We start from the raw sequence: 27686 nt of genomic DNA on the forward strand, positions 1-27686 counted from the left end.
TGCTTTGAAATGCAAACAGACGCCATTAGAGCAGAATAATTACCAGCCAATGTTGTGAACCAATTCATCAGTCAGCTCCCGAAATCAGAATGTCCATAAAAGTGTTCAATAACATCAGGTTAAAATGTCTGCTTATTATTCGTTTAACGCAGCCTCCCTCTGTTTTCTGGGGATATTCATGAATAGATTAATCGGATGGATATGGATGAGACAAGCAATAAAGGAATGGTAAGTGACTTTAATACAAGTCGTTATACGATTGCATACGTTCGACTGCATGCTGGCTTATCAGTCCTTTGATTGTATCGATATTGCGTTTGATTAACTACCGAAAGATAAATTACAGTCTTGCTTTTTTATGTTTACCCGTTTATTTGGGTGGGAAAATACAACGATAAAACAGTTTATATACAGCACACGCATAATATTAACTATAGTCGTAGAACCGTCGCCTTTCCATGGGGAAATTGGAAGACAATCTGGTCTTGGTTGTCCATAAATTTTCCGGAGAGCTACAATTCTGTATTCTATAGATTTATCATCAAAGAATTGGACCTATCAGAAATAAATTTTTTTCAGACATATTTATTTATTATTATGGGATGCCTCTTCGCTAGATGAATAATATGTGTTGCTTTAAAAAAGCTATCAAAGATTTGTTTGAGAATATAGACTTGGCAATATAATAACGCTTAAAGTTTTCTTAACAAATTTCAACCTCTTTTTCGAAATATAATGATTATACAACGTACAAGGATTTTATAATTTAAAACTTTATAGGAGAATTAAAAACCAATGAAGGTCAATCTTTTTCTTTGCTATACTTGTGTTTAGATAAGGCATTCGTGGTTTTCCCCTTTAATGGTAACCACTTTCAAATGGAAATACCTTCCAAATATGGAAGTAATCATTTACCTTTATTTTCATGCGATGCCATTACTATGATTTCATAAAGCGTATAAGAGAAAACGTCAAATTTGTAGATATCTGAAAATTATCTGAATACCTATAGATCTTTCGACAAATTTGGGATGATAGTCTTTCGATTCATTCTTTCCTACAGAACTAAAGTTATGCAGTCAAATTTACAAAGTCCTGGTACTATAAGTGTTTTAGAACTGCAAGGTAAATATTACTGACACGTTATGATTCAAAACCATCGGTTTCAACCATAAGACAAATTTACATATATACAGTAACTGCACTATTGGGCAGGCGGAACGAAAAAATTTTCAACCTTATTTCACATTCTTTCATTTGTGGGAACATCTTTTCGGAATAAATGTAGTTTCTCCGGCATTACGTAATATCTTTCCATTCATGATGTGAAAATTGTAAAAACAAAAAAACGGTATAATTTTATTTTAAAACTCTTGCACCCGTCAACCTTAAAGTGCACCGCCTTATCTGTTATTAACCATGAATCAAAAAGCTTTATAATAAAGAGATAATGTGCTATTCCGCGCACAATACCTCGTACCCAACGACATAATATTCTGCACAAAGTTTAACAGATTAGAAGGATCAGTAGAATAGACAGAGAGTGTCCCGTGACACGATGGACAGGTATAGATTGATCTCACCAATCACGGGCGGTCTCAGATTCCACATAACGCTACAAGCATTCACATGGCATGTGTGCGTTTCTCGTAATCTGGCTGTTTTGGAATTTCTTTAAAAACGCTGGTGAGTAAATCTTTTTAAAATTCATTTTAGGTATTTAAAAGTTTAAAAGCTTAAGAAAATTGACTCTACAGGCACAGTAATAATGTCCTTTCTGACAGATTCTATTTTTGAGATAAAAAGTAGCCATATTACAGATTTTATTTAAGAAATAAGAATGTCAGAAAGGACACAACGAACAAAAATACTTAATGGACTTACATACACTAGTACATTAACTTTTAATCGTTTATAAATTGTAAAAATAGTCATAATATTTCAAATTCACATCGAATTGGTTGCGTTTTTATGATTAAAAAAATGTTAAGTACATTAAGATTTTTTTACGAACAATTAGTTGAGGAATATTTGATATAGTTATTGATATAGCAAATTCATTGATTTTGCTAAGTTTTGATGTTTCCTCTTTTCAAATTGATATAATTTTGTTAAAATGTGCTTTTGAATTGTCGAAAAATTGAAAATCATTCTATTGTGTAAACTGCGTTGCTAACGTAACAACAATTTTATCGTCAAGAAAGTTTCAATGCATTTGACACAATTTTGTCACTTATTAAGTAAATTGTATTATTTTCAACAAGAATTACTAGAAATTAAGATGCTCATATGCTAGACTTCGCTGTTTATAAAACTAAAACTACTAGTACCTCAACGCGGTTTATAATTATTTGTGAACAACTTTCGTTGGTTATAGAGTACATAGGCGTCGGAACCGGGGGGGGGGGGGGGCTTAACCCCCCACTGTTTTTGCAAAGTTAGACCTAACCATAAGACACATAGCATAATAGAGGGTTCAGCCCCCCCCCCCCCCCACTTTTTCTCGCAGCAAACATAATTGATCTTGAATTTACCTTGAAAAATTTGAAATATTGAGAAGTTGGAGTCCCCCCCCCCTCCCCCCCCCCCCCTCCACCACCACCACACGGATTAGGAATTTCATGATTTACAAAATGTTTTGGTAGGTAAGAATTTTTGTTTTAAACTATACGTATATACGTATACTCCCCCCCCCTTCCCCACGGATTAGGATTTTCATGATTTCGGGAATTAGGTTTTGTCAAGATTTCTGAGGATTAGTCTGGCCCCCCACTTTCAATTTGCTTCCGACGCCACTGGAGTATCAAAACCAAAATCAAATTATTTTAAATGTAATGTCTAAAAACAAGATAAAATACTATTCTAAATATCATACGCTTGATTGTACTCAAATAGCACATTTCGTGGCTACTAAATTTTGACGTATAGCATTATAACATTTAAGAATCCGACCTGTGATGTACATGTATGTTTAAAAATCTAGAGTTTCATTTTGTTACCTTGAAAATCCCAATAGTCATTATAACATTCAGTTGTAGTTAAAAAAAAATGATTTTGTGATTAAATACCTTCTCCACCCTTTCGGTGCGTGCAGCACAGCAACCATTTTTATCATTCTCATCTTTGGTGTGCAAATAAATATTAAAAACATTGATTTGTGATTAAATACATTCTCCACCTCTAAAGCGCCCGGCACAGCAGGCATTTTTATTATTAACAACAAAGATCCTAAACTATAGGACTCTTTTACCGATTCTGCTTCTCATTGGTTCTGATTACAGGCGGCGTCCAATGCTTAAAGAATGACGACATCGGGTATCGTCAAGGAAACATCTACTCCTGTAACGACCCGGATCTAAGCGCTTGCTGCGAGATGGACGGGCAATTCACATGCTGCGAACCAAACTACGTCAAAAATACGTACGATTCTCTTTTATCTTTTTTTGTTATCCAATCAAGCATGCATATAAGTCATCAACGCAATATTCGTGAATACTGGTAAAATGGAACAAATGTATATTGATATGTTAGTTGAATGTTAACAATTGCATCAAATGAACCGATTTATACCATAAAAGATAAACAAAATTTGTCAAATACATTTTGTTGTGATCCAATCCAAACCTTTAAAGGCGCAATTCTTGAAACTTATTGCAACGCTTTAAGGGGGGTGTGCCGCCATCCTGTACATTCGACGATAAGAATGTAATCAATTCATGAACTGGCTTGTTTCTGCCCGAAACTGACCAAAAATGTTGCCAAAAGATATAAAAGCAATAAATATTAAGTCTTACATGTTGTTGTTTTTTGAAGAACATACAAGAACAGGACAATGCCTTTTTAATCACTTAGAAGAGATGTCGAACTGCGCAGCTACAGACTTAATTTGAAGATTTAAAAATCTGAAAAAATATGAAGGTGGTTCATTGGTGTCTTCTATAAAATATAGGCATTGTCCTGTTCTGTTAAAAGTAGGATAGGGGTCCAAAAAGTGATTGTCTTAAATCAAAAAAGTATACATTATATTTAAATGAAAATATATCTGCAATGTACCTCCATAGACACAGACAAATATATCTTGTGGTTTTTGAGGCCCATTTTAACATTGAAACAAAGTTACAACTTAAATGAGCAAGATTCAAACTTTTTCTCAACAAATGGTTGTAGAGAGGACACCAAAGAACCCCCTTCATATTTTTTCAGATTTTTAAATCTTTAAAATACGTCTGTGGTTGCACAGTTCGACAGCTGTTCTGATCAAAAAAAAGCATTGTCCTGTTCTTATATGCACACTTTTCAAATAAAATGACATGTAGGACTTCATATTTATTGCTTTTATATCTTTTGGCAACATTTTTGGCCAGTTTCGGGCAGAAACAAGCCAGTTCAAGAAATGTTTACATTCTTATTCTCAAATGTACAAGATAGCCGCACATCCCCCATAATGAAATGCACTTTACTCAGGGTTTGAGTTCTCAAATACGGATTGTTACAAAGTTCAATGTCATGAGTAAAATTTGTTCTAAAGACTAACAGTATTCATGAAATTATTTATTATTGGCAAACCATTCGATATTTTTTACTATATTATGGAATTAAGCTCAAACAAAGTTGGACTTTTAGCAAAACAGAGGAAATTTGGACTAAAATTTTCAGATTTTGTTTTTCACTGAAATATTTTTGGTAGTACTGTGATACTCAAAGTTAAGACTGTATCTGTTAGTCAACATAATTTTGCATATTTTCTGTTGGTTTAATCTCACTTTTTCGTTTAGATATTCGAATGGCACACGTTACAAAAATATTGAAAAATGCTTAAAAACAATAAAAGACACCATATCTCAAAATTTTGATCATTGACCTCATATAACTTTTATGCCTGCAGAGTAAGGTCAATATACCTAGTTTAATGCTATAAATGTTTCAGTATTATCATCATTCAGTTTTTTGTAAAATCTAATCAAAAAATGGTAGGAATTTGAAAACTGATAGAGGAAATTCGGACTGGAATATTCATAGAAATTTTGAATGAAAACTTAATGCTTTGTATCTGTTTAGTGTCACTGCTATTCATTAACTGTATTTCATCTTTAAAAGAGTTAAGCAAGTTGTATTATTTTCACAATTAAGAAAACTTTAATCATACTGTAAAATATTTAGGGACTTTTTTTTAATTTTCAAAAAATATTCAGTGGACATTATCTCAAAAAGTAGGTCATTGACCTACTGTTTTGAAAGTGAAAAATAGCACTACCATGAAAGGTCTTTAACACACAATAGATGGTTTTTAATTATTATCAGTGGAACTTTTTTTCATTCTGAGTAAACGTATACCTTATACCATATTACATGCCTTATTCTTTTATTTTACAACAAAAACTTGTAAGCTAAAGTTCATCTGTTTTGAACAGTCGGGAACAGTTCAAGTTGTGGGGGAGTATTTGTGTGTTCGTGTTGGTCATTGTGGGAGTGTACACGTGTCTACACCGTGATGTGCAGTGGATCTCCGGTCAGACCATTCAGGAAAGCCTCGGAATTAATAAGAAAGACAGGTAATAAATTGTGAACTGGCTTTGGAGACATTTGCAATCAGTTCACAAGTTTTCACAAACCCCCTTATTTGTAAATAATCATTCTCCTCCTCCCTCAAAAAATAAATTAAAGGTATATGTGGCGCATTTGGAGTAAAAAAATTTTTGACATGAGTTAGAATAAAAATAAACATTATGCTTCTTATAATTAGACGTTTCACAAACTCTAGGCCCATAAAACATGTTCTGTCTTTAGTGAGAACCATTTTAACAAGAGCTTGGACATTGGGTAGTTGTTTCAAACAGCACAATAACGTAGGCCATTCATTAAGGAGAACGACATAAATTGTTAATAATGTGTAATAAAGATGAAACACGATTTTAGTATCATCGACATGGAAACGGAGTAAATACCCCTCTACCTGAGGGATGCATGTACTGAGAGAATCCACTTGTGGAAAATCTTTAAAAATCTTCTTCTCATAAAGTATGGGGGGGGGGGGTGTTAAATTTTTACACAGGAATATATAGAGAAAATCTTTAAAAATATTCTGGAGTCCAAAAAGCAGTTACTTGTGTGAAAGCACGGGTTGTGCAGATTTAAGTTTGATCAAAAAAGTGTGTGTGTGTGTGGGGGGGGGGGGGGGTGATATAGGAATATATTTTCCGTACTTAGTTTTCAAGATATTTTGATTTTGAGACTGCAATGCTAATTCGATCAGAGTTAAGGTTTTTGTTGCTCAGGTAAGCGATCTGGCCCCTGGGCCTCTTGTTAACAGTTACTATTGTAGGGACATGGTCATGATTTTTGTCAAATTCTATTGTTCCTGTTTTCATTATTATACCCCCGCTCCGAAGGAGAGGGGGTATACTGTTTTACCCTTGTGTGTCTGTCTGTCCGTCCGTCCGTCTGTCTGTCTGTCTGTCTGTCTGTCTGTCCGTCTGTCTGTCCGTCCGTAACAAAAATTTCTGTCGCATTTATCTCAGCAACTATTTATCGCAGATGCTTGAAATTTTAACACAGTGTTTGTTAAGGCATGCCATATCGTGGGATATATTTTTGTACCAATCGGACGTCAACTTCCTGTTAAATGACGACTTTGCTTATTTTTTAACCAAAATTTTCAAACAAATTTTCGTCAAAGATTTCTCAGCAACTGTTTATCGCAGATGCTTGAAATTTTTACACAGTATTTGTATAGGCATGCCATATCGTGGGATATATTTTTGTACCAATCAGACGTCAACTTCCTGTTAAATGACGACTTTGTTTATTTTTAGCAAAACTTTTCAAACAAATTTCCGTCAAAGAATTCTCAGCAACTGTTTATCGCAGATGCTTGAAATTTTTACACAGTGTTTGTATAGGCATGCTATATCGTGGGATATATTTTTGTACCAATCAGACGTCAACTTCCTGTTTAATGACAACTTTGTTTATTTTTAGCAAAACTTTTCAAACAAATTTCTGTCAAAGAATTCTCAGCAACTGTTTATCGCAGATGCTTGAAATTTTTACACAGTATTTGTATAGGCATGCTTTATCATGGGATGTATTTTTGTACCAATCGGACGTCAACTTCCTGTTAAATGACGACTGCTTATTTTTAGCCAAAATATTCAAACAAATTTTCGTCAAAGATTTCTCAGCAGCTATTTATCGCAGATGCTTGAAATTTTTACACATTGTTTGTTAAGGCATGCCATATTGTGGGATATATTTTTGTACCAATCAGACGTCAACTTCCTGTTAAATGACGACTTTGTTTATTTTTAGCAAAACTTTTCAAACAAATTTCCGTCAAAGAATTCTCAGCAACTGTTTACCGCAGATGCTTGAAATTTTTACACAGTATTTGTATAGGCATGCTATATCGTGGGATATATTTTTGTACCAATCAGACGTCAACTTCCTGTTTAATGACAACTTTGTTTATTTTTAGCAAAACTTTTCAAACAAATTTCTGTCAAAGAATTCTCAGCAACTGTTTATCGCAGATGCTTGAAATTTTTACACAGTATTTGTATAGGCATGCTTTATCATGGGATGTATTTTTGTACCAATCGGACGTCAACTTCCTGTTAAATGACGACTGTTTATTTTTAGCCAAAATATTCAAACAAATTTTCGTCAAAGATTTCTCAGCAGCTATTTATCGCAGATGCTTGAAATTTTTACACATTGTTTGTTAAGGCATGCCATATTGTGGGATATATTTTTTTACCAATCGGACGTCATCTTCCTGTTAAATGAGTACTTTGTTTATTTTAGCCAAAATTTTCAAACAAATTTTCCTCAAAGATATCTCAGCAGCTATTTATCGCAGATGCTTGAAATTTTAACACACTATTTGTTTAGGCATGCCATATTGTGGGATATATTTCTGTACCAATCGGATGCCAGCTTTCTGTTAAATGTCGACTTTGCTTATTTTGCATATTCACATCAGAGCGGGGGTATCACTAGTGAGCATTGGCTCACAGATATCTTGTTTATAATGCTTTAAAAATGCATATCAAATGATCAAATGAAATTGGAGATTCAGTCGTAAAGTTATAAGCAGGATACAGGGCTCACAATTCTTTGTCATGTAAACAAGGCTCGTGTCCCGTTTTTGTTTACTACATAGGTTCAACATACCAGTAAAAAATCTTTTTCAAGCTGATTTGTCTATATGTCAGTGAAGATTCGGACATACGACCAAAATTTGAACGCGGTAAACAGATAAACTATCCGGTCAATATACTTTATATTTTGCACGTAGTTTACTGATATGTTGACCTTTCAATGGGAAAAAATTATAGGAAATCGTATGTTTGAAACATTCTCCTCCGACACTCCTTTAGGCAGGGTTAATTCAAATCTTTTGTATTTTTTACCGTGCCGTTAAAAAATATTTTTTTTAAATTTCTTGTCTCTTTGTTATGCGATTGACTTTTAAAGTGTTGTTTGTGTGAAATTCCTATGTTTAAGTCAAGAAATGAAGGAAATAATCAGATCTTATTATTGTTATTCGCTAAAAATACGCTACATATACCTTTAATAACTTATTAAAAATATACATAAATACAGTGTATAAATGAAGAAAATCGAACTGCAATCTTTGATTGCCCACTCTTCATCTAAAATATTTTGGTTGATGCTTTATGGGTTGGCGGTGGTGGAATTGAAATGTGTATTGACACCCCCCCCCCTTCTCAAAAAAAAAAAATTTCTGGATCCACCCCTGAACATTATAAGTGATCATCTGGGAGGCATGTCCCTCTGTTTAAAATAATAAAACTCATCAAGATAATGAGAACATATGAGCTGTATTATTGATCATTAAAATGTCAAGAGGTGATTTGGTCAGATTATTTTCATTTAATAAGTCTGTGTATCCTTATTAATAAAACAGATCTATTTTTTTCAGGGTTGAACATGCATCATCTATTCCTCTGACAAATAGTCAGTCAGGAGAGAAGACATAAGATGGATTAAATTTGTGTCTTTTATCCATTTTGTATTTGTATTACGACGTTGCTGTATAAAAAAATTCACAATACTCTTTTGAGAAATCATACTCAAAATACACAACAATGTTTCATAAAAAAAAATATCAAATAAATAGCACAACAAATTACATTTGAAAGCCCTGCACAATGCCTGCATTATATCAAATACAAATATAAAAAGAAACATGCATCTATAAAACTAAGTACAGCTGTTTGAAAATCCAAATATTTGATACACAATCTTCCTCTCATACATGAGTGATGGTTATGACTATAGTCTAAAAATAAAATTACTCAATATTTCAACAAAATATTGCAATATGGCAGTTCATAAGAATACAATATGTATATGATAAAATTATACCTCATAAAATGAAGTATTGTTCCAGAATTGTTAGCACAATTTTTTTAAAACGAAATATACTGGCCATTTAAATGATGCACAGGTAGAAGATCTGAATTAATAAATGCACAAATAACATGTAAACAATTAAACTTTCATTGTCCAAACTAATTTTTGACAAAGTCCTTTTTTATACTAGTGTTGTTATAAAAAACAATTCAACAAGGACTGGTTCGAGGTGGGAAAAATTTTCAAAAACGAGGCTCTTGCGAGCCTGGCGAGGATCTATCGCATGCAAATAATAGTAGGTTTACAGTAACCTTTTGTTGATGCTAGTCAAGATTTGACACTAAAAATCAGACAGAGGTTAATGGCTTATAGGAAGACACTACATGTTTTGTTTTGGCTGCCTTGTTAAATTCAACTGAAGTTAACAATGTCTTGAGTATCTTTAAACTTATATATGAGGTAAAACTATTAAACTTTTAAGAAAGAGAATAATACAGGATGTCTCTGATTTCATGACAATGTGAAATCACTGCTCAGTCCACTGACAAGTATTTGAGGGCCTTCAATCCATATTTTCTAGATAAATCTCGCTGATATTCACCTTTCAAAGTCTTAAGACAACTGTAAAATAAGAAACAAATACATTTGAATGCAGTTTTTTGAGAAAGAGAGAGGAAGGCAGAGAATGTTGATTTTTTTATGTTATATTACCTTTATACATGTAATACTACACTTTTTCTAAATAAATCTTGAGAATATCTTTTGTTAATTTCGTTTTTAAAAGTGATTTCATTTTAATTACACCAGTATTAAGAAAAAATACCATTTACCAGGGCTGGGTGGTCTTGACCATTACCGGTAATAGACTCTATTAATCTCCACTTGAAGGAGAGCTTTGTATAAGACATAGGAAAAATGTTCAAATGTAATGCTTAAATATATAGATTTTTCCTGTACAAATTGATACATGTAGATAATAATGAAACAAATCATATCTAAAATTTAAGGAAGATATGATGGTTAATTTCTTGACCAGCCAGCCTCCTTGACTGTAAATTGTACATTCTGGCAGTAAGAATGTAAAGACTCACTTTCTGTATAGTGCATTGTTACGGAACTTGGTGATCTCTAGACTAGGAGCATGAGGCATATGAATAATGAATGCATCTGGCAAGACAACAAATTTGTACCTGCAATATAACAAAAATATTAATAAACATTTATCAAGAACAGTCACACTTGGTTTAAGCGGCCACTTGTGAGAGAATAAAAATTGGTCACTTAAGACAGGTGGCCTCTTATTCCCGGTTTCAAACCAATGAAGTATATTCATTTTCAAACATAATTTTAACACTTTAACAAATTAAGAAGTTATGTCACATGAAATTCTTTTTATTTTACACAGATTTCTGAAAAAAAGTTTTGTCATTTTGTTTTTTGTGTCGTGGAGATAATTTACAAATTATTGTCACACAAAATCATGACACAATCTCCAATATCGTACGTGAGGACATGCCTTGTTTACTAAGTTATATAGATCTTTTTTTTTAAAATGTGAAGACCTCTTCTTACTTTCCATTTCTTCACAATGCTCGATTTTTACCCTGAATTCGTCAGAAATATTAGGGTTGATATAACATGTTAAGCGCAAGGCTGACCATTTGATAATTTTGGGACCAAAAAACACTGGCCGCTGGCCGCATTAGACAGGTAGCTGCTTAAATGAGTTAAAATATAATGAAAAACTAAACGGGCAGGATTGAAAGTGGCCGCTCATGGGGAGTGGCCACTGATTAAAAGTGGCCGTAACAGCAGGTGTGACTGTACTTAGGTGAAATAATGATAAATTAAAAAAAACAGAAAATGGAAAACACATTTCATTCATTATATTCAGTATCTGAATGCTCCTAATCCTGGATATGCTTTAAGAGCATTTATAGATCAAATTCAATTTCAGTAAATACATCCTAAATCTGAAGGAAAAGTTCATCATTCTTACCCTAAAAGATCTAGTAGTATTGCATGGGAGACTTTGTTCCATCCAAAGCCAACAAAGCGATGGTCAAACAGAGGAATCCCTTTCTTGACAACAATGTATGGCTCATAATCACGCTCCCATTTCACCTGTAAAAAACAACATTTACAGAAGGTCTTTAAAAGTATATACAGTGAGCAGTACCTGGAACATTTTTTAAAATGCACTCTATATTATGACATACATACAATGTGGAATGATTAGTATTTGGTAGTGGCTCAATTTTCATAGATTTCGTAACTAGCCCTCACCCATAAGTTTTAATCCTCAGCAAATTATGAAATTTGATATATGATTCATTAGAGTGAATCCACAAAATTATCACATGTGCCCTCTGAAATCTGGCATTCGATAAAAATTGGTCCTCTAAATTTAAATGATTTCCAAACAGTTGACTGAATATCACTTACAGTATACATAGCTTTAGCAGTTCTCCATTTGGTGTAGTTCGTTGGAAGGTGGCCTTGTGGCCAAACATCGTATCTAAAATTCCAATTCCAAAATTCATATTGTGTAATTTTTACAACATAAATACTCAAATTCATTCTCATGTGTTTATACTTTTATTATTAAGCCAACATAATAATCTAAATACCTAAAAGTAAATATTTCTTCCTTATCAAGCTTTGTCAAGAGGTCGGCTTTTGTAGTGGGAAATTCTAATCTATACCTCTGGGTTTCAAAAGCTGGTATGACTAACGCCTGCAAAAAAAAAAGTGCATCATTAAGTTTTTGGTTTACCTTAAAGTGTACTGATATCTTTTTCTTTCAAGAGTTTGACACGTATAACAAACCACTAGACGAGTGACTGAATTATTTCGTTGTTCATCAGACTTACTTTACTTTCTTTTTCCATGTCAACCCTCAGACTTACTTTACTTTCTTTTTCCTAGTCAACCCTCAGACTTACTTTACTTTCTTTTTCCATGTCAATTAACCCTCAGACTTACTTTACTTTCTTTTTCCATGTCAACCCTCAGACTTACTTTACTTTCTTTTTCCATGTTAATCCTTAGACTTACTTTATTTTCTTTTTCCATGTCAATCCTTGATACAACACTTTTCAGGTGATTATACAGGCCGGGCATGGGTAAAAAGTCTATGTCACTCAGAAACATGTGAGATGTCTGGCTCTGGTTCAGGGCCACATTGCGCAGATAGTTCACAGGATAAAATTGCTAAAATTATTACAATACACAGAATATCAACAGAGTGTTTGTTATTCAAAGAAAGATAATTTACACCTACAAAATCAATGACACTGTTTTCCCCTTTATTTAACCTAGACACAAATCATCACTCTAAAACTAAAGATAAATAATGAAATTACATGACATTAATATATACTTATATCTAAGTAATGGATATATAAAACGACATATATGTATTCTATTTTGTCATAATATCCTTTTGAATTTTGACTGCTTATCAGACATGTATGTCATACATGTACAAGTACCTAAAATCTAAAGTAATGAATTGATATAAAAAAACATATGGATTTTATTCCTCTGTGAAACAAATCAAACAATAATCCTGGCCTGCATTTTACAAAAGACCTTATGACCAAACAGATAAATTTAGATTATTCATCAGCTATGCTTCGAAATTTATCAACTTAATGAAAGTGAAAAGTACAAATTGAGATCAAAATAACTTGGAATAAATGATTTTGTATACATTTTCTGCACTGAGGATAGATTACTGATAATCAACAAGACTGGAAAGAATCATGACTTTATCACTACTTCTTTTGTAAAATGTGCCCCTTGTATTTTTGCTCACCCCATCTTTGTACACAATATGATATCCAATGTTTGTTCTCTTGGTCAATATTTCTGAATCCTGGGCATACTTAAGGAACTGTTGGGCCTCAGCATCGGACAAGTAAAGGGCGAGGCTGATCGGCCCCTCCCAGCGATTTGACAGCAGTTCCAACATCTGGAGGCGATCGATACTTAACTGGGTCACTAGGGTCACATCGTACTCCTCGGGCTGGTATTTGTAGTCCAGGTAGAACAGGTGCGTGCGATGGACAAGCGATTGCTCACGTCGGAACTCGTAGCATTCATCCTCGCTTACCTCCTCTGGGGCTGCTGTTGGATTTGCATCCTCTGATTTCTCGCAACCAAACAGCTCTCGACGTAGCAGATTTCCATCGTATTCCACAAATGCTAAGTGCAAGTTTCTGAAATAATCCACGTGCTTGTTTTCCACTTTAAACTTCTTGGGTGAATTCCAATGAATTATCTAAAGCAACCAGAAATTTCAAAATAAACACTTTTACAATATCAACATATTAAAGTGATTAGATTTTAACATAATAATGGAGAAAAATTTGAGAAACACCTGTTGGGATTTACTGTATTATTATTAAAGTGTTAAATTTGGATAGAATTTATAATATCTACAATTACTGATATCACAAAGCTAAAACTTTCTTTAAACATATCAGTATACAATTTTTTTTATTTCTTAAAAATTGATTATACTTAAAGTAAATTGCACAAAACAAGCCAAATTCTCATGTGCCTTAAGTGCATGTATATGTAAACATCGTCATGGCAAATATTATGATTTGTATGATAGGTTGAAATTTTAACTCAAGTTTAAGTTCCAATGAAATTTTTTGTCTGAATTTTGCATGCCATCATCATTTCTTCTGAATAACTTAATGTTTACCTTGGGTTCTTCCAGCTGATTGTAACACTTGTCACTCTTACTGTTATCTGACAGCTGAACGTTCCACTGACAAGGTAAATGGTACACAAAGTAGGGGTGTTCCTTCAAAACCGCATTGAAAATATCCTGTTTCAAAAACAATTAAATACAAGTAGGAAACCTGATATAAATACATGTACCGGTACTTTTTTTGACAATTTATTGTTTCAAATTTCTGATACCAAAGAATAATCACACCAGGTATATACAAGTACATACTAATAAAATTTGCAACTATTTCATGGCCTTATGTTTCTCACAAAGAGATTTTAATTTGTGAGTTGATTTTAATGTCATGGTGCTACATGTAAAGAAGTTGCAAATGCTGTTAGTTCATTCATCTTAGGTCACATGAAAAGCATCAATATTGCATTGTAATATCCATATGCTATTTTTGTATAGGCCTGCCTTACCTGATCAGCTAACTGTGTGTACTGCATTGTTTCTAGTTCTTTCACAGCAATCTTCTTCCACATCTCCATCCAATTCATCTCCCTCAGAACACGCAAATTCATCAAAATGACCCCTGTGTTAAATCCACGGCCCTGAAAGAATTCCACAGACTTACATTCAAATGGGATACAAGTATCAAAACAGTACAACAGCTACAAATAAAATCACAAAAGAACAAGACAGACTGATTGGACATACCAAGGCTGGCCATGGAATGTGGTTCTTCCAAATTTTCCCCAAGTACCAGTCACTCTGGTTTTCTACCAAACCAAGCACCTTCATAAAGTCAGAAAAAATCTATATTACTCATTCCAGACAAGTCAGATAGATCTTTCAACCTTAAAAACTTGAAAGGGAAGCAAGGTGAAAAAGAGAATTTGTTTTTTGCCAAAATCAAAGTCATAGACATTATCATTCTGTTTATTTGTTTCGATATTGTCCAAGAATGCATGTTTCAATGACTGAAGATTTTCTGTTATACCATACAAACCCTACCTTTAATCCATTAAGAAAACTGAACATTTTCCATAGCTCTGCAATGTCAGTGGCAAAACTAACATCTGTATCCAAGACAATCACCTGTGAAAAAAAATTACATAGGTTCAAATCTTTCACTTATTTGTAATTTGAGAGCTATCCAAATCTCTCTCTCTCTTTCTCTCTCTCCAAATTTTACAAGTAAATGTGTACTGACTGAGTTAGATGTACATGAGGATTCTGACCTTTTCCAGAGATGTTGGGAGTGTTTTAGGTAGGACTAACTTCAGCAGGCCATATATACCAGAGTAATGTTTGTTGTGGATCCATTCAATGTCTTCCTAATAAACAAATCAAAATAAATATTATCTATTTCATTTGATGTATTTCAAACATGCCAATAAAATTCAAAATACATTTAGTTTATCTTTTTCATTCTATGTATTTCTAATAAACACACGAAAAAAGATATCTACAATATATACATTTTAATAAAATATTTACCTTTACTTTATCTGCATGATAGAAACTGATTTTGACTGAAAATATAAAGAATTTATGAATGAAACATTTCTTCAACAAATCTAAACAAATCTCTTATAATCTTAAAGTTCTCGGATCCTCAGGCCAGCATTTTTTTATTTTTAGGTTTACGAACCACAAAATGATAAAGTTCTGTAGGAGGAGGAAATAAAAAAAAAAAAAAATCTCTTTTGACCTACATTTTTTTTACTTTTAGGTTTACGAACCACAAAATTGTAAAGTTCTGTAGGAGAAAAAAAACCTTTTATGACATCATCTTTATTCTAATATTAATATAATGAATGACAACTTCATGATAGTGGTGTGTAACTGCATCAAGTGTAGCATGTGAAAAGTATGTCATCTGTGTAACATACATGTATCTCTGAAATAGTACAATAGAATATAAGACATAGAGCTTTTGATATTACATGTACATATAGCAATGTCAGGGGTGTGCAATTACAAAATTTGGCCACAAAGTTACTAGCCCAAGATTCAAAGTTACCAGTCAAACTATTGTCGGACATGTCAACATTTCATTTAAAAAAAAAACAACCTAAATTTTATGTACATAAAGTAATAATGTTTTATCCTGTATGATACTTGTATTTAATTATTAATATACCCGGTACAAAATATTTATTACTTTCTTGTTTTCTGCAGTTAAAAAATATTCAACTTCATTGATCTCTCACATTTTTTTTTTTACAAAATTGGTTTGGGTGTTTATATGTGAGAAAACTCAAACATAACATTGTGAATGTGAACAGACTCTATAAAATCACTGCAACTATATGTGTGCATGTATTTTATCCTGTTGAATTTCCATGTACAAAGTACAACTATGCAATTAATTATGTAATGGTAAATTTTAATTGAAAATAACAGAAAATGCACAAACAATAATATGATTTTTTTTTTAATTCACTAGGCAGGTCACTTTAAAATGTGTTCATGAGAATAGTTACTGCAGAATATCTCTAATACATCTCTCTCTCTCTCTCTCTCTGTAAAATAAATTTTTAAAAAAGCCAATGAATACATATGCCAATTCAACACAAAAAGAAAGGGAATCATTTTACAGTAATGTACTTGAAAACAGCTGCACAGGTAACTATCGAAGCCATGTTCAGTGAGGTGTGACTATCTCGTCTAGCCACTGGTCAACACTGTCGGTAAAACTTCAAAGTATGAAACTTACAGCAGAGTGTTTGTAGAAGCTTCTCTGAAGAATGTAGCACGAGAAAAAGATGCGTAAGAAATTTTTAGGCTATCATGACACAAGAAGAGCAGATTTTATGCCTCTGTGATAACAATGACGATACACTTTTCCTACTAGAAAAAAATTGCTGTCGGGGAGAAAAAAAAGATCTTTTTTGTAATTTTATTTTTTTTCTAAAAACTCAGAAAACCGAGCGGCGGGTTTGTAAACCTAAAAATAAAAAAAAGCTGGCCTCAGCCTCAAAATATTTTTTTCATCATAAAAATGATATTTGTCCTTCAAACTTTATAAATGTAATAAAAGAAATTTATTAATGATATCTACGCATTTTACAAAGTTATTGCAAATGATGTTAATGTCCATGATGGATATAATGGAATAAATATATACAAGTTGAGATCAAATTAAAAATCAAAGGCCTGAAAGGGCCACACACCATCAGGAACACTCCAAGTCTCAAACAGGTAGTTCAGAATGACCTGTGCAGTGGTGTCGGAGAGGAAGTGGAAATGTACAGGATTTTTTCGATAAAACAAGACACTCTTTATGAGGGTCACAACATCTCTTGTTGACTTGTGTCCAGAACATACAATGGCTATATGTATCACCTGGAGAAAAAAAAGAAAAATCAAACATTCTAAAATTAGACTAAAAACTTAAAATGATATGGAGTAGAATTTGACCTATGCTAAATTTGCACATAGTTATGTAGATACATATGCAATTTGTGTTTGGACATTTACATCAATGCAGAGCCTCTTCACCAAAGAAAAATACCCTTTGTCATTAAAATCATTACTAACTATTATATTGAAATGATTAATTCTTCTACCGTATTTTCCATTTATACAATAATAATGTGTTATTATACTTTTTCTGGTTATACCTCACATTTTGGAACCTCCTGCTGAGTATTGGCACAGTTGTTGAATGATTTGGGACTTGCTTCATCTACATTCATTTCAAATGCTGCCAACTCTGTCCGAGCCAAGCTGAACAAGGATATCACCATGTTATATTATTTCTCTTAAATATATATGGAACATATAATAAACCAAGGTAATAAAGGATAAATAATAAATTAATTTAGTTCTCTGAGTATACCTGACTTGTTTTCTAAGAGCTCTGTTGTCCATGCTTAGCTCTCTTAGCTTACTTGCAAACTTTAGCTCAAGTCTTTGGAATGTAGCTTCCCCTGCGTACCCATCTGGAAAACACCCGCCCATTATTTTGTGCAAATTAGTTTGTCAAACCCAGTGAAAAGAATCAGTTTTATGAGACAATTGAAACAGTTTTTCAACCATTTTTTTTCAATGAGAAAAGTCGGTCTATGTTTATATCATTTAAAATCTTGTCGTTAGGAAAATGATAATTTTATCAATAACATTTTGTACCAAATCGAAGAGTTAAGAGTTAGTTTAAAAAACTAATATAAAGACCATGGGTTTTTGACAATGCTATGGATAATGATACAAGTAAATGGATGCAAACTGATTCCATTTAAGTTATAAGCTTACCATCTGAGGTGAATGTGAGGTACACCAGTATCAGAGTAGGAAAAGCACCTGCTATCAGTAATAGCACAAGGCCTTGTCTGGAAAGCCGGATCATCCTATTAAATTCAAGTACCATATAACTAATACAATTGCAATATGATAATTATACCAGTATTCTGTCATGCTTATGTACAGTTTTATATACTGAATCATATTTTGTATAGATGTAAGTTGTTTCTTTTATAGTTTAGCTGTCCCAGGTTACTGTTTCCATCACTTTTTGATGAATTTTAATGAAAATACAAATACCTGTCAAATCAATGAAGTAGAATTGAAATTGATGCAAGGGAAAAAATCCAAGATTTCTTCATTGAAACTTTATCTGTTTTTACCCGAAGAAATTAACGTGAACGAAAACAAATTTCTGGTAAATGTGCATACATGTACATCTTTTCTCCATTTGGAAATACTCGGAACACCTCACACAGTTTTTCAATGTTATCATCCGATACTTTTCATTCGTTTGCAATGCAAAATCCCCAAAGACTACATATTTTGGACTGTGTATTGAAACCTGAAGCAGTAGAGGGGGCGTTTCAAAACAGAAAATCTGGACTTCTTTTGTTCTAGTGGATAAACCTAGTTTGGGCATTAAGATATTTAAAATCATTGATATATTGTGCAAAAAGTGGTAGAAGCAGAAACTTAGGACAGAGCATAATATCTGATTTTACTTGTTTTTCCATTATTGGTTCACAGACCAATTTAATAAAAAAAGGCTTTATTAAATGAAATTTCTTACCTAAAATCTGACTCTAAAGTAACGCTTCACATATTGAGTTCCTTTTCATGCCTTTTATTCTAAATACAAAACATGAATACAAAACAGCTATTACGACATACTAACCGTCTTTGTTAATACACAGGAGTTTGAATTTTTATCGATAAAGCCAAAAAACTTACTTTATTGACTTACGCATAGCTCATGGGTCAGTCAATAAAGTAAGTTTTTTGGCTTTATTGATAAAAAATTCAAACTCCTGTGGTTAATATTAAATAAAATAATGTTTATAGAGCCGATCTAACGACTAAATTGCAAAAAATACATGTCAAAGACAAATCGATTTTTTTATGTAATGGAATATGATCATTTCCCTTGAATAACTTACCTGTCCCTTTAAATTAAAAGACAAGAATTGAAGAAATAAATAATCTTGATAGTTTAGGAAGCGGTGTGTAGGAATTCAATAATTCGTACGTTGATGATTTCTACCGATACTACGAGATTATCTGCATTAATTTATTAGTTACATTGAGAAGTTTGCAATGGTAAAATTAAGTTCGCGATATGTAATATTCTTAAACGTATTTTATGCTTCATCAAGTTCATAAAAATTTTATATGACTAAACTTTAGAACAAGTTACTAAATACTTTCAAAAATGGCTACCAAAAGCAAAGGCAACGAATTCCTATCTCAAGTGTGGGAAAAATATAAACGTTACGTATCAGATTTTCCAGAGACAGTTAGTCAGATAGAGGCAACATCCAGGCTACTCTCATATATCATTGCTGGTAATTACTGATGATCAGGAATAATGTTATTTGCATTAACATGAGATCTACTTTCTCTTTCAACACTGACAAGAACCTAAATTTTGACCTATTATGATAAATCTTGTCAATTCTGCATGCGAAGCACTATCATATATTGTATCACGTTAAGTTTCCGTTTGAATAAGGCGGATACTAGATAATTCTCAGGGGTGTGCAATCACAAAAGTTGGCCACTAGCCCAGAGGCTAGCGGGAGTAACAAAGTTACTACAAGCTTATCTTTTAAAAAGATTGATGAGCTAGCGCTGTAGCCATCATAAAACACAGAAGCAGATTTCTAAAACATTTGTTTAAATTTCTGAATCGATTATTTAACAATAGGAAGGCACAGGGGTGTATTGGAATTATGCTGGAGTGGGGTCTCAATATAGAATTGTAAATTTTTTATAGAGTGGTCTTCACATCGGCAATGTCATAGCTCATTGACTATGCCTTAATCATAATGTATCTACTGTAATTTCAATTTCGAGGTGAAAATTTTCAGAACTATTGGTACTGTTTGTATTGGTAGCAATCGTATCTTCCCGGGCTTTTCCGGCAAGCTCGGAAATGTTTTCCGAGCTTGAAGGAATTTAAGTTAAAGCTAGCTATTTATCACGATATTTAAAATTACACTTTGCTTTATAAGACCTAAGCTACTGTTACTTTTTGACATTTACAATAAAACACAAAACTTCATGTGAAGATGCTAAAACGAAATTAAAATGGTACAGTTTATCTAAAATAGTGCAGTATTCCCAGAATTCCCCACTATGGAGTCGAGCATGCGTATTCCAGTGAAAAAGACTAACGTAGTTGCTAGCGCTCGAGAGCGCTAGCAATAATCCGAGATTCCTCTGTTAGGGTTAGAGTAATCTCGGATTACAAAGTTACTAGTACAAGCCCCAAGATTCAAAGTTACTAGGCAGATGATTGTTTAACACTGACATATCATTTTCTAAAAAAAAAAAAACCTTCTTAGGTAGCGGTACATAATGTTTTCTCCTGTATGTAGATAGAATGTTCTATCGTTAAAATGACAGATGTCCTATGGACCCGGTTTAACGATAGAATTCACCCATATACTTGCTTCGTAGCAAATAAAAAAATGATATCGCGCTGTATCTTGCCTAGGTTTTCGTGTAATTGGTCTCAAATACCTACAATGTTGCTCTTTATAATCCCATATTTACCACATTAACTGTTTTTTTGCAACGAAATCGCTGCCACTTTTATCATCAAGTATGAAAATTCACTGTTTATGGTCGCCATGTTAACGATAAAATCCGAGACCTTCCGAGTTTGATTTCCAACAAAATGGCAGGCAAATTCAAACGCGTATTTTAACATGCCTTGTATGACTCATTAAATGGATATTTTGTGGACTAAGCTACATATGAATGTTCAAAAAGGTTTGTCATGTATAAAAATGTGTTTTTCCTCTGTGGATTATGTTGAACAGACTTAAAATTGACGCGAAGCTGATCCGCTTAGCGGCTGCTACATTGCAAGTTTATGGGACGATTTGTTACTGTGACCTGAGTGTAGCCTGGTCACGGTAAGATTATTCTTTCTATCCTATATGATACTAGCATATTATTATTAATACAAATGTATTCTCTGTCTCAAAAGGAGCAGTGAATGCTCTGTGAAAACAATGACGATACACTTTTCCTACTAGGGCATTCAAATTTACTGGCATATTTTGGGACCTGGTTATGATTTACTAGCCCAATGGGCTAACACAATACAGCTAGCCCGACCTCTAAAATCGGTAGCCCCAGGCGTCGGGCGATGGTAATTGCACATCCCTGATTCTTAAATTGTGATTCATTAAGGCGGTTTTTATAATTTGAGGGTGACAGATAAAACAATTTTTCAACTTTTTGTAAAAAGTTAACTTTTTATGTTTGGGACTGGACCATAGGTTATTTTTAAGGCATATGTAACTTCATTTTCAAAATAAGTGCTTTAGATCATTTAGAAAAAAATATATATATTTTGTTATAATGTATTTAGATAGCTTTTAAACAAGAGTCAATTCCTTAAGCAGATGGGATTGGGGGTAAAGATACTTTGAAAGCCACAAAAGACTTGTGTACAAATTTTATTGACAATTTTTAAACTATAAAGTACCCGGTTAGAACATGTACCACATGTCACTCTTGTGCATGGATGTTAAGAATTTTGTTTTTGTATGATTTAAGACCTTTTAGAAATTTGCTCTTGTAGAAATAAGCATTTGATCTGTTCTTTTGAAGGCCGGTTTGAAGATTCACAGGTTTTCTCTGAACTGGTGTACCTGGCCTCAAACCTTTTGGTATTAGTCAATGATACCATCATCAAGAATGCATCAACGTTTGCTCAAAAAATTGTAAGTTGTTTTATGCACCATTAGGATTAACCTTTACATATTTATTTTATCGATAATATTTTGAATTTATCTCATGCATTTTTGTCAAATATTATTGAGCCTTGATCTTGTAGTGATAGGAAATTTTTAAAAAGTAGTTAGATAATTGGTACACAATGTAAAAACTATCAGAGTTTTGAATTATTACCGGGTAATCAATAGTGATGAATTATTATTCATCATTGCAAAATTAAAGAATTGTTGAAAGAAAATCATTTGGCAAATTTGCCAAATGATTTTCTTTCAACAATCATTTGGCAAATTTGCTTGAAAATACTTTTAAATGCATATCTGATTAAGCATATTTTTATGTAGCCTTTGTCAGTGGAAAAACTAAGAAGATTCCTGACAGTGTTGGAATATGGGGAAGTATTTATTGAGATGGCAGCATACAGAAAATGGGGAGAGACTGGAAAATGGGTTTTGATTGTCATCATACAGCTGACCAAGTAAGAAAAACAGAAGTTATAATTGTAAAGACATCACAATTATATTACTCTGAAGGTGAACATTTCTGTGTTGGGGAGAAATTCTACCTTTTAAAATTGTTTTTTATCTGAGAGTTGCACGTGATACCTCATTGCACTGAACATTGCACATTTTGATCCTCTATGTACAATGTATTAATCACCAGGTACATGAAAGACACTATTAATGTTCAGTTTCTATATTATCAGAGCAATATGGAGATTAATTTTATTGTGGAAACATCATGGAGGAATACAGCCCATTCCACCCATTGCACCATTAGACAGAGACAAGTACACAAAGCAGTTCAAACACAATCCTACTGAGGTAAAGCCTTTTACTGTCAATACTGCTAGGATTTTTTATGATTTTTAATAAATTTTTTCTTCAGCTAACTGTTCATTATTGGCAATATTCACCTGTTCATGGGATTAACCTCTTTCTTTATTTAAAAAAATGATTGATAAAATTTTTACCTAAAAAGGAAATGCAAGAATTCCAAGAAAATCTAGAAGGTGAGACAGAGGGAGAATCTGTGAATGGACCAAATGAGATGACATTCACTCTCAAACGATCAGGCAAGACCATAAGGAGACTCTCAGCAGGTATATATTCCATCATCTTTGATATCTAGACATATGAATGTAACCAAATTCTTTTTTTATGCAGCCATGGGATTGAACTCTTACTGATTAGGGAATGGTGCATTTTTTCACAATAGCTCCTCCCATCAACTTTCGCTCCTGGAGACTGCCTGGCCATGGTGGGAATGAGAATGAGAAAGCGCAACTTACCTTCTATAACCCCACCAAACTGTCCAAGCAGAGGCTATGGGGAGAGACCCTGTATATTGCCAGACCACTCATTCATTGTATCCTCTATTGACAAAAAGCTTCTAATAAAAGTTTTGACCAAAAATTATTTGGGGGGGGGGGGGGTAACTATTGAATTCCAATAAGGTTTTGGTTTTTAAATTATTTGTAAGAACCATTGTTAGAACCATTACAGGTTGACATGGATGATTTTTTTAATATATAATATAAGGCCTACATGAAGCTCTAACACATAGTAGCATCGAAATAGATAAAAATTTTGAGGAATATGTTATGTATTAGTATCATTTAATACGATGAATTCTTAATTGACAATAGTATTCGGCATGTATGTCTGTGGGACAATGTCATGGAAACCGTGGATTATGTCTGGAACCATCGATATTGCAAGGTACATGTAAAAAAAAATTAAGAGACTTTGAGCTCATGCAATTAAGGTAAAATTAAGATACCAATATTTGAACATATTTATCTACTGTGGTTTCACCAGTATTTATTGAATACAAATTTTCTGGATTTTGTTGTTGAGTTGATCAATGACATTGAATTTCATTGAAGTGCAATTTTTTATAGCGTATTGTATCAATGTATTGATAGGATCATTGTTCATGAATTTATGTATCCTTGAAACTATGATGTTTATTAAACCTACGAAAATGGATGCCCACGAATATTAATAAAACCACAGTATATAAAGGGTAATAAAAGTATGATATGTTGTTTGTTATTAAAAAGTTTCGAGTATAATTTATTAATTTTCTAGTCTGTGTATGATGGGAGACACAAAGGACATGAACCCAGAAGAGAAAAGGGAAATCAAGAGGAGATCACTCTTGCTTTTGTATTATTTGCTGCGATCACCATTCTTTGACAGCTATTCCAAGTATGAAATTACTGGCTATCTTTTGCTCTTCTTAGATATTTTCATTTCTCTAACTACATGAATTTCACTGTGTTGCAAGTCACTGTGAAAATGGAATCATTCCTATTTTTAAAAAAGTAAAATGGGTAGGGGCTATGCTTGGTTTGTCACATGTAACTTACGGTATTAAAGATTTATGATCCTCAAACTTTGTTGTTTTATTTAACAGGATGAAGATTTTATCCACATTAAGAGTACTAGCTGACAATGTACCAGGCCTGGGTATTCTATTGAGTAAGTACATGTCATGCTTTCAGCCATTGGTCTATCATAAGATAACTTTTATTATCATGATTGTACCATTATAACAATCCATTTTTATTTTTAATCCATTTTAGGACCAATAATTGATTACCTACCTTCCTGGCAGAAAGTATACTTCTACCTTTGGTCGGCTTGAGCTTGGAACATGACTGATTCTTGTTTTAAAATCAAAACCACGCTGTGATGAGAAAATATGGAAGTACCTAATTTTCTCCCAATGCAATACTTGTGTATTTGAGTAACATTTACTGATTTTGATCATACAATGTTTTAAAAAAAATTTATAGTAAGGGTTTGCAGATATTTTGATTATATCACCATGGCCTCAAAGGAGTAACATTGTTAATAAGATCGTTCTGTGTTGTAAATTTAAGATGTTTAAGAATGCAGTAAAATGTGTCAGAAAATTTATAAATAAACTTGGTTATAAATAAGCTTGTATTTTGTGTTGTATATAGAGTTATACATCTTGGTATTAAAAAGTATTTTGAAAATATTGCTACCAAAGTTGTCGTCCTTTGAATTTGCACGTGACCTTTGTAGTGTCAAACTTTCTTTGAATAAGAGACGTTTATTTTAGGTTGTCTGAATAAAAATAGATGCACTGTATAATGAATATGAAGGGCGAGATTTTAATGCATGCCAAAACAAAATGGCTTGTTTTAGGGTCTGTCGTAAATTGATCAGTTTAACTTTGACAAGGCTATCAATCTTTTTGGTTGCCAGGAACAATGCAGTGAAAGTGGAACTGACCCTGGCTACCATTCCAGATTTATCAAAGTTGGTAACGTCTGCATATGTAGTTGTTGAAATAATTCTGGCAAACGTGCATCGTCGGATATACAAACGGGCGATGACAGGTTTTACTCCTCAAACAAGATGTGGTCACCAGAGAAAAGACGTGATCACCCGTGAGTAGAAGACTTGATCAACCGTGGGTATACGTCAATTGAAAAAATTGCGGTTTACAGTGCATAATATCAACGGTGTCATTTACAATACCTGATGTTGTTTAAATGCTAGAAACTTGTGGTTAGTGTATTCAGTTTGACGGTGCCTCTTTTCATTCATGCTCTAAATGGGTACCCGGTACATACTAGTAATTATAATGCATATTTCAAGTCTTATTTTCAAGGGTAAAATCAAAATTACTAGAACTTGCATAACTAACTTTTTTTTAATTTGGAAGATTTATAAAGCGGATATTTGTAGCTCCTTTACCTTTTTTAATCATTCATGGTTTAACCTTTCTAACAACCTTTGAGTGATTCTAAGGAGAGGCACACGTCAAAGAAAATAAATTGTCCAATAAAGCACTCCCCACATATCGTCTTGCACATTTCTGCTAACACTCCATTCTTCCTTAGTTTGCTTTTTCCGATGATAAAATTGACCCAGTCAAAACACACAAAATCGAAAAATTTCTTCGATTTTTATCAAACATTTTATCTTCAATCTAAAGTTTAAAAAAAATCTCTATAGTGTAAATTTAAAAGACAAGTTCTTGGTTTTCTTTTTAGTGATTGTGTACACACAAAGTACACCTAGAGTCTGTTCACGACACAGGAAACGGGACACAAAAACACAAGTATAGATATTGTTAACACACCTCGTTATCCAAAGTGCATGTGCAAATAGTAACTTTGTTTGATCTGACGCACGTTACCTCTCTCTCTCTCTCTCTCTCTCTCTCTCTCTCTCCATTTCAGAAAAAAAAGAGAAGACAGTTTATGTTGAATGTTTAAAAAAGATTTTTTTCATTCGATAACCGAAAGTGCACACTGTACACCTAGAAATGATGACTCGACCATGCTCACAATACCGTCTCCGCATCCATTTACTCCAGGGAAGTCATATTGTTGTTAAAATGCAAAATCTTCCGCGATCCGATTACCCCAGATCATTTGTTCATAAATCTCAAGAAGGAAAAATTCAGTCAAATATCCCCAAAATCGATAGAAAATTATGTAAGAGCGTCTTCCGTTGTTCTACTTTGGTTTTATGCTCTGTTCTTCACACGGGAAAAATAGAAAATTACAATGACAAGCATGTTTGCTGCAGCAGACACCCCCCGTTCCAAAACCGAGTGGACTTAATTATTTCTGTTGTCAATTAAAGTTCTTCAGTCTTCAAATAAAGTATAGAAATTACATGTACATGTACCATAATTTCCATCAACAGAACATTTCATACTCGATAATAAAAAGCTTAAAATATAATAGAACACAAGTAGGTTACTGGAATACGGCTTCTACTAGCTGAATAGACACTACGGAGGAACGATAAGGAAATTTACCGAACTCTGTTTTTCCCCTCTGACTCGGGTACTTTCTATGGAAGTTTACTGAACTTTTACGTAAAGGGGCGGTACAGTATTTTTTTCATTCTTCTGATTTCCTCTTTTTTGGCCAGAAAGTTTCTTGGCGGCGGTAAGAATGCAATGCAATAAAGTTTAGTGACACAGTTTGCATGCTTGCTTATCTAGACCTTTGTTTCTTTTTGAACTTTTTTCTGGAGCATCAAAACAACTCAATAAATAGGGTCGGACCGAGCTATCGCTGTTTTAAAGTTGATGTAATTATTTGTAATTCGCATGTCTTTCATCTGGTCTTTATCTCAGATGCTTTCCTTCACCTATTTTATCAGAACAGAACACCTAGATTGTGAAAAACGAAGATAAGATTAAACAATTTCATTTCAAATATAAGCAACTCTTCTCAAACTATCCATGAAGAATAATTTCCTCGATAAATATTTATGATGTAACTCCTCACACCCTGTCCTCGATTCACTGTATACACAACCTACAATAGATATAATATACACCATGTACTAAATTACTTTTGGATGTTATCTTTTGCGTGAATAAAACATCTCAAACTATG

The 27686-nt window shown here is 33.2% G+C and overlaps 3 protein-coding genes across 3 annotated transcripts; 2 read left to right on the forward strand and 1 right to left on the reverse strand.

Annotated features, from left to right (window-relative positions):
• The first annotated feature begins 1597 nt into the window (after positions 1-1597).
• Positions 1598-9079, forward strand: LOC128178568 (uncharacterized). Its single transcript, XM_052845816.1, has 4 exons — positions 1598-1686; positions 3282-3420; positions 5412-5552; positions 8945-9079. The coding sequence occupies exons 1-4, from the start codon at positions 1635-1637 to the stop codon at positions 9000-9002; spliced, it is 390 nt and encodes a 129-aa protein (XP_052701776.1). The 5' UTR covers positions 1598-1634; the 3' UTR covers positions 9003-9079.
• On the reverse strand, positions 9009-19540 carry LOC128178514 (xylosyl- and glucuronyltransferase LARGE1-like). The gene is made up of 19 exons (XM_052845724.1): positions 19477-19540; positions 19110-19168; positions 18329-18423; positions 17916-18018; positions 17698-17803; positions 17248-17419; positions 15569-15603; positions 15310-15405; positions 15083-15166; positions 14786-14863; positions 14548-14679; positions 14096-14221; positions 13199-13663; positions 12436-12591; positions 12009-12115; positions 11824-11896; positions 11378-11502; positions 10470-10568; positions 9009-9999 (listed from the first exon to the last, which is right to left on the reverse strand). Exons 3-19 carry the CDS (start codon positions 18420-18422, stop codon positions 9912-9914), a joined length of 2139 nt encoding a protein of 712 aa, XP_052701684.1. The 5' UTR covers position 18423; positions 19110-19168; positions 19477-19540; the 3' UTR covers positions 9009-9911.
• Positions 19541-19722: 182 nt separating this feature from the next.
• On the forward strand, positions 19723-25235 carry LOC128178538 (peroxisomal membrane protein PEX16-like). The gene is made up of 10 exons (XM_052845766.1): positions 19723-19881; positions 22163-22275; positions 22630-22763; positions 22992-23109; positions 23267-23387; positions 23504-23653; positions 23934-24006; positions 24379-24498; positions 24707-24771; positions 24876-25235. The coding sequence occupies exons 1-10, from the start codon at positions 19749-19751 to the stop codon at positions 24935-24937; spliced, it is 1089 nt and encodes a 362-aa protein (XP_052701726.1). The 5' UTR covers positions 19723-19748; the 3' UTR covers positions 24938-25235.
• The last annotated feature ends 2451 nt before the right edge of the window (positions 25236-27686 follow it).

This window comes from Crassostrea angulata, chromosome 1, assembly GCF_025612915.1.
Source record: "Crassostrea angulata isolate pt1a10 chromosome 1, ASM2561291v2, whole genome shotgun sequence".
Classification (NCBI taxonomy): domain Eukaryota; kingdom Metazoa; phylum Mollusca; class Bivalvia; order Ostreida; family Ostreidae; genus Magallana; species Magallana angulata.